The 16,014-nt window shown below is 34.1% G+C and overlaps 1 protein-coding gene across 1 annotated transcript; it reads left to right on the top strand.

Moving 5' to 3' along the window:
* The first annotated feature begins 6,546 nt into the window (after positions 1 to 6,546).
* LOC120075639 (uncharacterized protein At1g01500) lies at positions 6,547 to 10,155 on the top strand. The gene is made up of 2 exons (XM_039029223.1): positions 6,547 to 7,519; positions 8,592 to 10,155. Exons 1-2 carry the CDS (start codon positions 6,815 to 6,817, stop codon positions 8,820 to 8,822), a joined length of 936 nt encoding a protein of 311 aa, XP_038885151.1. The 5' UTR covers positions 6,547 to 6,814; the 3' UTR covers positions 8,823 to 10,155.
* The last annotated feature ends 5,859 nt before the right edge of the window (positions 10,156 to 16,014 follow it).

Genomic DNA, 16,014 nt, shown 5'->3' with positions numbered 1-16,014 from the left:
AGGAAACTTGTGGCAGGATGCATGGTTATCGCATACATTCGTTAACGCATTATCAGTCTAATGTATGACCATCGATGCATGACTATCAACGCATATCTTAGGAATATGCATCACATACCGCGTCCACGGGATTTTGGTTGTCGAGTAAAATTGACTTCTAATTTCCCGCCATCAGATCCATATCACTTTGGACGAGCATATATTTGGAAGAGACAAATTTATTTATTTAAGCCACGATGATTTGATCCAATATTGCAATATGGTTGAAATAGGCTACATGTGTATGTTGACATACACTGTGTAAGTATTATTCATCTAGATTCACTCATGTATACTTTGTTTCATGTTTAAATAATAAATTTTACTTTGTTTAGGCATCTTTGGGATGAATATGGTCGTGATATTACGAAGAAATTTTTTTATAATTGATCAAGCAAGAATATCGCCACACGTGAAGTCTTAAGATATTCGATCCAAAAATTTAGCCAATCAACTAGAATTGGCTAATTTAGACCAATTAGTCCTTATTCCATATAACACAGGGTAAGTAACTACAAGTTCTTAAGTTATTTTTAATTTGCCTTATACACGTACTAATATTTCAAAATTGTTGCTTATTATAGTTATCATTGGATATTGATTGTAATCAATCTACAAGAAAATTGTGTTTATGTTTTGGACTCTCTTCGAAGTAAGGTTCAAGAGGATTTTCATGGAGTTATAAATATGTAAGTGTAATTGAACTTTCTTAGCTCTTAATTGAAGTATTTATGTTTAAAAACTATTTTAATTGAACTTTCTTAGCTCTTAATTGAAGTATTTATGTTTAAAAACTATTTTAATTGAACTTTCTTAGCTCTTAATTGAAGTATTTATGTTTAAAAACTATTTTAATTGAACTTTCTTAGCTCTTAATTGAAGTATTTATGTTTAAAAACTATTTAGTAGATTGAAAACATGGCAAGCCAAGCACGATCTCCAACACCATCGTTCTTCTCCTAAATGGAAACCTGTAAAGGTAAATTTGCATTCATTTTTTAACCATTTATGTTCATTCGGACATAAGAATAATTGTTTTCAACTTCTTTATATGCAGTGCCCTCGTCAATTAGATTCTGTAGGATGCGAGTACTATGTGCAAAAGTATATACACGAAATAGTGCATAATCCCACTACTCCCATTACTAGCCTCGTACGTAAATTATTTATTTTTTATATAGTACTAGCTTTAATTTAATAAATGGACGTAAACTTATGTTAAATTTATCTTTTTTTTTTTCCTCTTTGTAGTTTAATACAAAAAATGCATATACCCAAGGAGAGATTGACGTAATTCGTACCCAATGGCCAAGTTTTGTTAGCCGATTTGTGTAAGGATGTAATTCTTGTTTTTTGTCTCAATAGAATGTAAATACTAGCTTAGAATGAATGCAAATTTATCTAACCATGACCTGTTTATTATTGGAATCTTTATGCATAACATTTTTTGTGTTCATGGGGTATTTGGGCTGTTAAGTATTCATGGAATTAGTACTAATTGATATTTCTGAATGAGAGAAATGATGACTTGGTGTAAGTATTCTGGTATTGTTATGCAAATGTTTGTGATTAGTGTGTTTATTTCATTTTTTTGATGAGAATATGTAATGGATTGGAAATATTGATTCTTGTTTGTGGTTAAATTCATAGGTGGAAGACAAATATTTATGGCTTGCAATGCAAATTTTTGTTTATATACTTTTTAATAAAAAAACAATGACGGACATTTCCTGACCCAACACGAGGCATATAATATCGTTTTTAACTTTTAGACCAAAAAAATGGATTCGGCAATGGAATTTAAAAAAATGGACAGATTATGGGCTTCAATGTCGGTTAAGAGGGCTTCATTTGAAAAAAGTCTTCAGTTGCAACCGATATTAAAGAACTTTAATGCCGGTTGGAAATTTCATTGAAGACCTTTAATGTCGGTTGCAACCAACATTGAAAACTGTGTTATTAAAGCTCTTTAATGTCAGTTTAAAACCGACCATTAAAGGACTTTAATAACACTATCTTTAATGTCGGTTTAAAACCAACATTAAAGCCTAAAATTCTTCCAATACTCTTTGTTTAATTGTTAAATTCGTTTGTGGATGTACGGATTAATGGAGTTTTCTGGGATGAAACCTCGGTTTGATTAATTCTTTTGCATTTTTTCGGTTAATTGTAAAGGTCCCTGCGTTTTTGGGCATAAGTAATTGTTATTGAGTCTGAAACTCAAAGTTACTTTGAGTATTGAGTCGTTCATAAGGAAGTTCAGAGCAAGGGTTGTTGTTCTTCGAGGAAGAAGACGATCAAGAGTTGATCGGGTCGTGTAGATGATGGGGTAGGCGATCGCTGAGTATCGGATGCTCAGGTGTCGTTTAATGTGCGCACGCACTAGACGATCATTTAGCTTAGCAAGCTTCATCGCTTTGTACTCGACTAAACGATCGCGGAGTAATACACGGTAGATCGTTTACCTTTCACCGCGTTAAGCGATCGCCTAGAGGATCAGGCTTCACAACCTTGTTGTCATCTAAGCGATCGTTTAGCTTTTCACACTATCATCTAGTGTGCGCTAAGCGATCGTTTACCTGTGCATTTAAACGATGGAGCTTCACCCGACGATTCAAGACTTGGTTCACCTGAGAACTGGTTGGCTCGATGAAAAATGTAATAGATAGAATTATTTCATTCCGGTTTTGTATAAGTTCATCTCGATCCATTAATCTTTGGTTTATTACATGAGATGTATGGTTATTTATATGTCATATGGTATGCACATATAGTAAATCTCACCTTAGGTTATGCATTGGTCATGCATCATCTCTTTATTGTATATGTTATAATTTAGAGAAGCATGATTTAATTACGTAAGAGCATGCTCATGCATCATATAATATAAGAGTTATATTTATGCATGCATAAAAAGCATTGACATGCATCATCTTTATATTATAATTGTTAAGTATAAAAGCAGTAATTATTTCATGGCCTGTCTTACACAATCTTATCGTGTAGAATATCCATGTTCATATGTCTCTACATGAACAAACTAATCACATCGTTTATAACACTTTACAATATTTGTAACAATCATAAAGTGAGTCGTATTCAACAGTATCTCCATAAATGGGTATCTAACTTAATCCATGTACTATAGACTATTTAGGCTATTATATTCGAGCTTGATCCAATTTATGTCTCCACATAAAGTCCAAGTATTCATAACAATAGCCAAAGGTCCGTAGTTTATTGGATTTATAGTTATCAATTCAATTTCATTCAACAACATTTTCTTAATAAACTTTATATATGTTTATTGTTTACAAACTACGAGTTTTAAGACATACAACCCAACACTTATTTGACTAAAGATGTAAATTTTTTTAACCAGATCGATAGATCTATATAGTCCAAGGTGGTTTTTGGACACGACGAAACAGTACTAGCTTAAGGGAAATGTATTGTTGTCATGCATACTAAGCAAGGTGAATATAAAATATCCAATATTTTGTATGTTCCAAAATTATCTCAAAACTTGCTTATTATTGCTCAATTGTTGCAATAAACTTTATGTGTTTTTTAAAGATCAGATCTGTGTCATTTATGACCCTCAAGGAGCAAAGATTGCAAGGGTCAAAATGATTGAAAATGCATTTGTCTTATATGATGATTCATTGTGTTATCATGCTTTTAATGCCAAGTAAAAGAAAGTAAAAGGTGACACCAATGCTTTGGACACAAAGACAACGAAGCTTTGAAATTTTGGCCTTCTTCTAACATGGTTGATAATATTTTCAAATTTACCTTTATTAATCAGATTTGTAACAGTTTTCATGAAGGGAAGATGCACAATCTACCTGATCTAAAAGAAAGACTTGATTTGATTGTTAATGTCTTTAATTTTGGTACCAAATGGTAGAACAAGACACATCAAAGTCAAGATTTTATTTATTGCTAAAAATAAAGAAAGAAAGAGAAAGAAAGCAAAATCATTAAACAACTCGTCGACATTCTCACAAAAACTACACATGTACTGTTTATTTTTCCACACCAAAAGTTAGGTGTGACAAAGAAAAACTTCAAGGAGGAGGGTTGAATTATGAGTTTTTTTCCCCCTTTTTCCCTTTTAGTTTCAAATTTTGATTCCAGAAGTTATCTACTTTATTATTTGATTTTTCCTCCAGTTTTTGGCTTTTTATTTTAAGTTATTAAACTTATGCTTTTAATATGCCTTTAATTTGTAAGTTATTAAACTTACCATTTATTCCATAAAAAGGTGATGTCTCATATAAAATATGTATCACAATCTTGAAGATCACATTTTTCGCATCACAAATTTGTGTATCACATTTTAAGTATCACCATGATACACAAAATTGATGCTTATGGTTGTGTTTAATTTCAATTTATTTTCATTGTTGAGTTAAAAATTTCAAAATTGTATTTATTATTTTGAAAGTTTTAATAAATTAGTTTAGTTCTTAAATTTAGTAAAGCTTCCTCACAAATCAATAGTCTCATTATAAGTTATTGTCTAATTCTCACGTGATTTCTACTTTTGTTAGAATGGTAATTAATTATTGCATTCTGTCTAGTTGATAGCTTTGAATTTTAATTCAAAACATAACAAAAGTCAAAAGAAAAATTAATGAGATTTAGGTAACACAAGTGAGTGTACAATTTAACTAAATTATATGATCGTATTAAAATTAAATTCGAACCATGAAAATTAAATTCCAACTTTTTAAATAAGAATACCTTTGCACTTGAGGATCTTATATTTTGTTTAAAAAGTTATTTTTGAAATATCACAACAATTTTCTTTTTTAAACACAAATTTTTAAAACTAGTCTTTTAAATTTTGAAAATGATCTATTCTTAACTTACCTCGTTTTAATTTTAAACGCAATCCTTATTTATTAATTTATTTTTTTAGAATACATTATGTGAACCTACAACTTTTTTAGAAGAAATAGATGATTGTTTGAGGAAAAAAATTAAGAAATAAAAAGAGAAAAAGAAGAAATATAGATACTTTAATTGCTAATAGATGAGGTTTGCAAAACATAAAGTCATAAATTATCATTATAGAGAATTAAGTTTAGGTTTTTATATGTCTTAAACTTAGATTTTGTTACAACATGTAAAAATTATGATAACTCAAATCATATAAACCACATGCTATCAACTTGGGTTTCGATTTTCATTTTTAAACACGATTTTTCATATAATTAAAAATTCATTTTAAAGGATTAAATGCATGTTTATTTTGAACATTATAGATTTAGTTTCATCTATTTCCAAAATTACAATTAAAACCTCCAATATTAGTGGAAAACTCGAAAGGAAAATGGGCCTAGGATGTCATGGGCCGGGTTTAGGCCCATTTATGAATGCAAGTCACATTGCACGTATAAAAGCCGTGTGGGCAGTTCCAATCGTTGGAACGGCGTGTCTCTCGAGTCTTCAATCAATCTTCCATTTCGCAAGGCAAGGCCAGAAAAAAAAAAAAAAAAAGGGCAAATATCAATTTATGTCCGTAAACTTTGAGAGGTATTGTTTTAAACCCTAAACTTATAATTATATCAATTTAAACCCTATGGTTTCAATTTTAATTTAAACTTTGAACTTTCTTAATTGTATCAATTTAAACCCTCAAATATATTTTACTTGGATACATTTATGAAAATTCAAAGTTTAAATTGATATATTTATGAAAATTTAAGATTTAAATTGATACATTTACGAAAGTTTAAAGTTTAAATTGATACAATTATTAGTATGAGTTTAAATTGATATAATATAGTTCTAAATTTTTCAAGATTTAAATTTATACAATTATTAGTTTATGGTTTAAAATATACAAACCCCAAAGTTCAGTAATATAAATTGATATTTGCCCAAAATAAAAAGGACAAATTACAAAAACTAATACGATGGCAATTATACTCAAACTATCCATCATAAAAGTCGAGCTATCAAACTTTTACAAGTTATTTAAATCCTCAAACTTACATAATTGAAAAAATTGTATAAATTTGAGGGGTTAATTTTTATCATTTCGGGTCCAATTTCTATAAGTTTAAAGGTCCAATTTTAGCATTACGTAATTTGTAGAACTTTGAGGATCAAATTTTTAAAATTGAAAGTTCAAGGATCCGATTATAATAATTGAAAGTTTGAGGATGTTGTTGCTACTAATGCCACACTTCAAGCATAATTTTTGTAATTTATCTTATATAAAATTATAAATGTGATTCCTATAATTTATAAAAAAAAAAATTGAATTTATTCTCATAATTTGATGATATTTTCATAAATATTAGGATTTTTCATGAAAAAATATTAAATTATAAGGACAAAATTTAAAAAAGTGAGAATGGTAAGATAAAAATAAAAATAAATTGTTTTTGGAGGTATAGGACAAAATTTGCAATTTAATAAAATGAAAAACAAAATAGAAAGAAATAAGAAGAAATATCAGCAGAAGACAGATCAGCGTAACCCCCCATGGAGTGTTCCAATATAATAACCTCTCAATTGCGGACGATTTCTTCTCTCCTTTTCTTAATCACACATGAAAAAACCAAGCAATTCCCTCAAAACCCCCCATTTCCCACCCATTTTCCCTTTTCAAAACCCTAATTTTCGCCCCCAATTCGTTGTTTTCCGGATACCTCACCGGTTTTCTCTTCCGATGATGCCCAATATCTGAGAAAAACACCTTCCATTGCATCCTTCTTTCTCCTTTTCTATTCAATCGGAACCCGAATTCGAGGATCTGATGGACTTCCAAGAAAGAGATTCCTCCATGGCCATTTCCAGGGCCTCGAATTCGTATATCAATGCCCTTTCCTTGACTCATTCTGCTTGGTTCGAGGTCCGGCTTTTTTATGTTCGAATTTCTCCCTGTGTCATTGCTAGCGTTCCTGACCATCTTAATTTACGCCACCTTCGACGCGAAATTGGTGTTTCCCTCGAGATTAATGGGTCTCAAATTCCAGCCTCCGACTCCGCTTCTATTGCCCTTCGTCGTGATCGGCTCAACAAGGAATCCTCTGAGGTTACCTATGTTAGCACTGACAGCATCCGGGTCTCGGGCGGTGTGGAGTTTGAGGTGTATGAGAATGAGGATTTGATTCTCTGTGGCTCTTTGGAACGAATCGAGGCCAATTGGATTAATGGGAGCGTTGGATTGGAGAACAATTCGAAGAAGACAGGTTGGACCATGGAATGTTTTATGGCTGCGTCCATGTGTTCGGGTTCCTCGGCCTTTTTCCAGCCTAAGCTTGGGGTTTCCTCCCCGGCAATTGAGGTTTATATTGCTGGTTGTTGTTCCGGTATGCCAGTGATCTTGACGCAGACAATTCAGGTTAGTCCGCGGCGGAGGAACTTGAGGCAAGGTGTCCTGGATGCAATTCCCGAGGATGAAGAAGTTGGAAAGGAGGAGAATGGAAGTAATGGGTTGATTCGGCACCAGAAAGTGCAGGTAAAATGTTGTTCCCCTCTTATAATTTTGTTCTCAATTCTCTAGGCGTTGTTTGAGCTCAGGAATTTTGGGGTTAGTATGTGCTGCGTGTAGAAAAGTGCACATCGCATTTTGCTGGTGGATATAAACGTACAATCTGGCTTGTTGATCCACGAGCAACTAAATCTCCGAATCTACAACTTGGGATTTGTAAAGAGTTGCAGCAGATGCTGTGCATAGGGCTTGTGTAAGAAAGCCAGAGCAGAGATGGCTTGTTTACATTATATGATGCGTTTAATTGACATTCTGGTCGAGTATTTGGGGTCATGAACTGGCACATGATATTGAGCTTGGTTGTATTTATAGTTTTAATCGCAAGATCCTTGTTTTCGTAGTTATTTATTTTTTTATAATGGGGTATGACTTATGAGGATCCCACCACTTGCATCCTCGGGGACTTCACAGACTTCAGGTTAACTCGATAGACTACAAGAATTTTAAATTATTAAGCTTTCTACACGGGCTTGAATTCTGCTTAATAGTAGTTTTCTTGTCTCATAATTCTAGATATTGAATTTCCATGTGCGATAGAGCTGGGTGACATTTTTATTTTAAAAGTTAGTACGCGTATTGAGGAATCATTTCATTATGCTGCAAGTACAACATTTTGATGGTGAATCTCCCGGTGTATTCATGCTCTTCACAGCATGTAATGCATCTGAAAGAACCAAAATGTTCAAATTTTGCCGTTCAATGCTTACAGAAAACACATGTGATGAGCAAAAAAGCGTTTTTCTCTCTTCACTATACTTTCTGGTTGCGAAATGAGTCAGACCATTTGGTTCTCCTCTATTGCTGAACCCTACATTTCATATCATTTCTGTTAAAATCTTTGTGTCTTGATCGTCTTACATCTGTGCGTTGACTACGTTGTACTTCAATCAATCATTGAAAGTTAAGCAATTTCTAGACATGCATAAATTTCCGATCAAGTTGCCATGCACCCGTGTTTTGTTGAGTTATTGTGAGGTGTGGAACACAGTTTAATTGAATTTTATTCTACTGATTATATTCCTTTCTTGTGCTCATGTAGATGCTAGAGTCTGAAGTTGATGATTATGACCCAGATGGTAAAATGGGGCATGGTTTCTATGGTGATGATGTTTACACCGGCGAAGATGGGCAGCTCTCATGGTTTAATGCAGGTGTCAGAGTGGGTGTTGGTATTGGTCTTGGAGTGTGCCTTGGAGTTGGAATCGGGGTTGGCTTGCTCATGCGTTCATACCAAACCACAACAAGACATTTTAGACGACGGTTTATGTAATTAGGATATTGTTACTTGGGAATCTGGAGATTGTTATACTAGTGAATAGACAATAAAGGGGAAGAGATTTTCGGGTTCCCAATCGTCAAGCCTGCACATAACATACAATAATGCAGGTGAGGAAGCATTAAGTTGTTAGGATTTTGAACGGAATCAAGAAGTCAGTGACAGCCACTCAAGGAAGTTGAACGTTAACTTCTTCTGTAGGCAGGATGAAAGCTGTACAGTCGCCCCTTTTTGTTCTTTTCTCTACATGAAGCACTCTCTCTCAGGCAGCAGAGACCTTCTTGCTCAGTTTCATGGCTACTTACTTTTCTATGACTATGATGTTTCTTTACATAAATTGCAGGGCTCGTGTTGGTGCTTATCCTTGATCGATGTAGCCTTTCATCAAAGGGGTAGCAACGGAACACAATCCTGCAGCAAAAAAGAATTTCCTAGGACAGAATAAGCTTGTGTGAGGTTTGATTTCGTCGTGAAGAGTATCTACTTTTCTTTACTGATGCTGTATAGGATACTGCCCTTTTTTATTCACTCCTTTTCGTTGGGGGTTAAATCACAAATATAGTCGCTTTACATTGTCATTTTTTTTCCTATACTTTAATCTGCTTCGATTTAGTCTCAGTAGTTTTGTAAATATATTAGTTTAAGGCCCCATTTGATAATCATTTGACTTTTGAAAATTAATCTCATAAACACTACTTCCACCTATAAGTTTCTTTGGTTTGTTATTTACGTCTACTAATGTTTTAAAAAACAAAGCTAAGTTTTGAAACCTTAAAAAAAAGGTGTAATTTTTATAAACTGTTTTTGGAATTTAAAGGAAAGGTGAAAACTATAGTAAGTAGATTATGAGGAAACAAACATAAATCTTTGAAACATAAAACTAAAAATGAAATCGTTATCCAATGGGGCTTAGTTTCTGAAGTTGATTATCCAGTTAAATAGTATTGTAAAGTTGACATAGTACAGATGGGGAGCTGCCCTGACATTTTCATATGTCGTACAGTTACGCAATAAAGTTCCCATAGAATGATGTCATTCGATGCTATTTAACTGGATAGTTAGATTTGGAGACGAAATTAATATTTTTGCAGAAGTACAAGAACTAACGCGAAGCACATGAAAAGACAAGATGAAAATGTTCAAATGACAAAGTACTAGTACTAGAGTTACATTTTTTCCCCCCCTCTGTTTGAATTGTTCTGTCCAAAAATTTTCTTACCTTTCATGGAGTGTAAATTACTTTCTTGTAGCAACTTTCTCTGGATGAGTTCTTTGAATGTGATTATGCATCAATCTCAGGCAGCGCCTTGAGCTAATTTCATTAGCATATGATTTGTTCCACTGTTTCTTCAGGTTGGTTGGTTACCTCATGCACTGGACCCAGAAATTAGTATTGTTTCTGTTTCGATTGGTTTTAGTTAGGAATGGATTTTAGTATAAGTTTGATTTCGTTTCATTGTTGATTTTTTTTTTTGACACATAGCTAAAAAATGTGACCATGTAGAAATGACACATAGGTAATCATAAAAAAGGAACATTACCCCGTAAGACGGTGAGGGCCCTTTCTTTTGTTTCTATGGTTAATTCTTAAACTATGAGGTCCTCTCTATATATTGGATCACTTTCTTTTTTTTTTTCCGTCAATGTTATTGTTAGCTTGTACAATTAATTCGTTTTGGCTCTATCCATGAAATAGCAAATGATCTTTTTCAACGATATCTACCTGTATGGTAAAGTGAGTTCGTCTTTTGGAAGAAAATGTTCTAATAGGATTTTCTTTGCTTAATGTATAAGCATTTGTTTATCCATGAGGACATTGAGGAGATGTTTTTATATTAGAGAACGATGTGGGATTTGATGAAATATGATAATACCAAAGTTTGATTAGGTGTAGCCTAATCTAATCTTATGTATCTCTTTTCTATACATAATAAAATAAAAAATTTGACGTGCGACGGTTTCTTATTGGGTGTTGTATGGGTTAAAGATGTGTGTAGCCCATATTGTACCCAATTATTTTTCAAATTGGAAATCTAAAAGTTAAAAGGACTAAAGGTAGGTGTGAAGAAATTGGGTCTAAGATTAAAATTTAAAAATGGAAGGATTGTGATAGGAACTAACATGGTAAGATAAATAGAAAAATAGTCTTGTGATATTAACTTGAGCATAATTCGCCTGCTGCGTCCATGGCATGTTAGGCCTATTGAAGGGACCAAATTAGAAGTGGTGATAAAATTAAATTAAAAGGAAGCATTTGACGGTTTTCTGAACTTGATGTTTTCAAAGCAATGGGTTTAATACTCAAAGCATTGAATATAGATAATCAATTTGATTGAGTTGTGATATTACAGCAGTGTAATTGAACATTTTTTTTTGGGTGAAGTTGACCATAACTTGCATCTATAATGTACTATCTTTCTTGCCCCTCGGATGGTTAGGTTAGGATGACCTGGTGAAATTTCCCTCCAGATTTTGGAACCTTCGTCCATTCCTTTTTTTAACTTTATTATTTTAAACTATAGGTTAAGATACTATTTTAGTCTGAAGTTTGTACAATTTTAGTATATATTCTTAAACGTCAAATTTTAGACCCATGCTTTCAATTAATTTAAATTTTAGTCCCTACTTCTAATATTATTATTATTTAACTAATATTGATAAAAATTAGCTTCGAAACACTAAATTTAAGATTTATTGAAGTTACTATAACTAAATTAGGCATTTGAAATTACGTGGGTTAAAATTGAATAAACTTTAACTTATATAGATGTATTTTGACCAATAATTAAAAAAACTTATGACTTTTTCCCCCCCTTCAAATTACCTAATCTCTAAGTTTTGTCCTTTAAACGAGTTTCTTTATTCTACAGGATGGTTCCCTTTGGTGGTTCAATAATTCGTAGTTGGCCGACTTTTGTTTCTTATATTATAGTTTATGTCCACTCGACGCTCGTTGTGAACCTTTGTTCGCTCCGACGTGGAGTCCCAACTCTTCCTATAGTGTCTCATAGAAAATAATTTTACAGAGAAAGAAAGAAGAAGATAAATGCACTGAAGAACATCATTTCATTTTCTTTTAATAGAAGTTCAATGAACTGTTTTATTTATAGACCTAAAGTTAAAATAAAATAAAATAAAATATATCAATAATTTCTCTCTAGCAGTTCATAACTGATTTATTAAACTGATTTAACTCCCTTCTTAGTGAGCTGCCTTAATATCCTCCCTCAAGCCTATGTCAGTGGTTTCACAGACACCCAGTTTAGAATGCAAAGCTAGGAAGGAAGGAGCAAATAGAGGTTTGGTAAAGATATCGGCTATTGAGTTGTTGCAGGTAAATGTTGGATGGAAATTTTGCGTCGTAAAACAAGATCTCGAACAAAATTAGTGTCTATTCCAACATGTTTGGTTCGAGAGTGTTGGATAGGATTGGCACTCAGATGAACAACTCTCAATTTATGACACCATAGAATAGGTGGTCTGGGGATGAAAATTCCAAGTTCTCTGAACAATGAAGATAACCAAATCAATTCGGTAGCAGAATTGGCTAAACAGTGAAACTCAACCTCTGTACTTGATTTGGAAATAGTTTGTTGTTACTTTGCTCCCCAAGTGATCACGTTGTTACCAAATAAGACACACAAACTAGAAGTGGAATGTCTATCATCTGGATTTGAAGCTCAGTTTGCATCAGTAAATGCTTGAACTGGAAGATTTTATAGTTTGGTGAGTAATAATCCTGCATTTTTAGACCCTTTTAAGTTGCGCAATATTCTTTTCACTGCCCGCCAATGAGATAACTGAGAATTATGCATAAAATTGGCATACTTGGTTGGCCGAGTAGGCAATTTTAGGTCGAGTGAGAGACATATTGAAGTGCTCCCACCACATTTCTATAAAGATGGGGATCTGAAAAGTTCTCACCGTCTCTAACTGATAAAATAAAAGAGCTGATTATAGGTGTTGAAATGGAGTTCGCATCTTAGCTTTTGATAGTATATCATAAATGTATTTGGTTTGTGACAGAAAGAAACCACCAACTGATGGATAGGACACCTCTACTCCAAGAAAGAAACTAAGTTGTCCCAAATCCTTCAACTTGAAGGTAGAATCAACTGCTGAATTATTGTTGGTGATGAGCCAATAATTATTATATCATCTACATAGATGAGAATATAACAAGAGTAGTCTTTTGTTTGTCTCATAAACAAAGAGGAATCTATATTTGAGTTTGTAAAACCATGAGAGATTAAAAAAAAAAAAAAAAAACTTCAATCAATCAAAGCAAGCATGAGGGGCTTGTTTGAGGCCATATAAGGCCTTTTTTAATCTACAAACAATTGGAGTAGAGGCTTCAATATTAGTAGAAAAACCAAGAGGTTGTTCCATGTATACTTCTTCTGTCAGAATGCACTAAGTATGTTTAATGAAGATTGCATTTGAAAGGCTAGGAGAAGAAATATTTTCTAAGTGTTGCTTGTATATGCGTTCAGATGGTGAACTTGGTCGACGTGTAGGAATTGGAGAATAACATAAGCAAGCCAGAGGAAGGGCAAGAAAATATGCTAAGTAAAGAAGCTTAAGCTCTCGGGTAGAAAGGGATACAATGACGCATAATGGTAAGATGGAGAAATGGCTGTGTGAGATAGGTGTTGAGAGCCATGGTGAGTTTGAAAAGGTAAACACATAGAGGATGCGGCAGGGGAGACGTTACGTCAATAGTTAGATGGGCCGCAGGACATAAGGCATATGTTGACTAAGGGCCAAGTTTGGGCATCGTGCTTGCGAGGCGATGGCCAAGCGGTTGGAGCTTATGCAGCAGACTTGGACGTGCATATAAGCTTAAGAGGACGTTGAAGAGTGCAATGGAGATTTGGAAGTGTTGATAAGCAGCATGATTTCATGCATGGGTTTAAGCCATGAAGGCAAGACGTAAAGGCTAAGATGCGTTGGGCGAGAGAAGGGAATGCGTTGCAAATTTAACCAATGCGATGGTTTAAAAACCTAGGTGTTAGTGAGGAGACGAAAGATTTCAACTTAATCACCGTGCTGAGTGGGACAGCTATCGGTTTAGATGCTCTAAACATGTTTAGCATACATGATAACCATGCACTCCTAAGTATATAAGGGAGGTTGAAAGAAGAGCTCGATTTGGTTGATCTAATTGTGCTAAGGGAGAAGAGTTCAGTTGACTTAGAAGCTTCATTGGGGTTGAAGAGGATTGAAGGTGTCAAAAGGAAATTATTTGATTTTGGGTTGGAACTTGAAGAATTTTCGAAGGGTTCAAGAGCTTGTAGACCTGATCGAGTAAAGTGAGAAGACTGATGAAATTTAGGCTCATTAGGAGGAATCGGGAGCTCAAAATTTGAGACAAGGAAGCTAGGATAATTACGAATAAGTTATTAGAAGGAAATTTCTTAAAATAATGTCTGGAATTTAAGTTATTCATACGAGAAAGTTGAAGTCTGGAAATTGGAGGTTGAATAAGCAGACAGCTGAAAGCTCCAATTTAGAGCACTAGTAAGCACACGAGCGTACATGCCTGTGGTGTGTGCAAGGGGTGAATGCATGACCGCAAAGGAGAGTTTTGGTTGAAGTCGAAAATAGACGCGTGAGCAAAAGCGTGACACATTAGCACGATAAGCATGTCTTAAGGCATAAGTAAACACTCGTGGCCGTATGACACCCAGAAGCCAAATGCGAGGTAAATTTGGCTAAGAATGGGATGCATTATGAGGTGCAATGCGATGATGGGTGCGATGGTTACCTTAAGTTTAATATCAAGCTTTATTGTTTAAGTTAAGCTCAAAAGGGAGCTAATGGTGTTAACCCATGTATTCCCTAATGTTATAGGACAAAAGCCTATAGGAGAAGCCTGTCACCGGGAGGGGGGGGGGGGGGGGGGAAGTAACCTAAGATTGTGAGTGATAAGTTTTAATGAATGTTTTTCTAATGCATGCCTGAAAAATGAATGTCACATAATCAATGTTTCCAAATGTTGAAGATATTTACGAATTTAGCATGTGTTTTAATGGAAGTTTTCTAAGGAAGTTTTATAAGCATATTCCATGTTTTACAAGGCACCATGTGTTACTATGAAATCATCAAAATTTAATCATTTTAAATGCATACTCTATATATGTTTTATGCGTTTATATGTTTATACCTTGTACAAACCCTACTCTGTGTGCACGTATGTTTATATGTTTATACTATGAAATCATCAAAATTTAATCTATATTTTAAGGATCCTTGACATAGAAGGTATGACAAGGTGGTGAGGATCCATTCAACTCTGTGTGCACGTATGACTATTTTATTGATGTTGATGAGATCGAGAAAAAGGGCTCTCTCACAACTAAGGTTATTAAGGATTGAGCAAAAGGGCTCTCTCACAACTAAGGTTATTAGGGATTGAGCAAAAGAGCTCTCTCATAACTAAGGTTATTAGGGATTGAGCAAAAGGCTATCCCGCATGATTAGACAGTGGAGTAATGAGCTAGTGGCGTTAACCTAAGTATTCCATAATGTTACAGGACAAATGCCTATAGGGTTATACTACAGTATTTATGTAAGCTTAAAAGGGAGTTCATCATGATGAATGATCCTATAGTATTTATGGACCTGATGAATAGGGTGTTCAAGGAATTCCTTGACACTTTTATGATAGTTCTCATAGATGATATCTTGGTTTACTCCAAGACAGAGATAGAACACGAGGAGTATTTACGAAAGGTTTTGGAGACTTTGAGGACAAATAAATTATATGCTAATTTTTCTAAATGTGAATTTTGGTTGAGGTAGGTGTCCTTTCTAAGACATGTGGTGTCAAAGGAAAGAGTATCTGTTGATCCCACAAAGATTGAGGCAGCTACAAGTTAGCCTCAATTTTCTGGGTTTAGCAGTCTACTACCGACGATTTGTGAAGGATTTTTCTCGCATAGCCATTCCCTTGACTTAGTTGACTAGAAAGTGAGCTTCCTTTGTTTGGAGTAAGGCTTGTGAAGATAGTTTTCAGAATCTTAAACAGAAGTTGGTTATTGCTCCAATTCTTACAGTACCAGATGGAACGAACGACTTCATTATTTATAGTGACGCCTCCAAGAAAGGGTTGAGGGTGCGTGTTGATGTAGCAGGGTAAGGTAGTTGCTTATGCCTCTCATCAGTTAAAGAACCATGAACGAAA

This window comes from Benincasa hispida, chromosome 1, assembly GCF_009727055.1.
Source record: "Benincasa hispida cultivar B227 chromosome 1, ASM972705v1, whole genome shotgun sequence".
NCBI classification, from domain to species: Eukaryota; Viridiplantae; Streptophyta; class Magnoliopsida; order Cucurbitales; family Cucurbitaceae; genus Benincasa; species Benincasa hispida.
The sequence above is the reverse complement of the archived record's forward strand: the minus strand, read 5'-3'. Positions and strand labels throughout refer to the sequence as shown.

Excerpts from the sequence above, each read along its gene's own strand:
- LOC120075639 (XM_039029223.1), top strand. The coding sequence starts at position 6,815 with ATGGACTTCCAAGAAAGAGATTCCTCCATGGCCATTTCCAGGGCCTCG. Across the intron at positions 7,520-8,591 it reads TTCGGCACCAGAAAGTGCAG|ATGCTAGAGTCTGAAGTTGA; the intron begins GTAAAATGTTGT and ends GTGCTCATGTAG.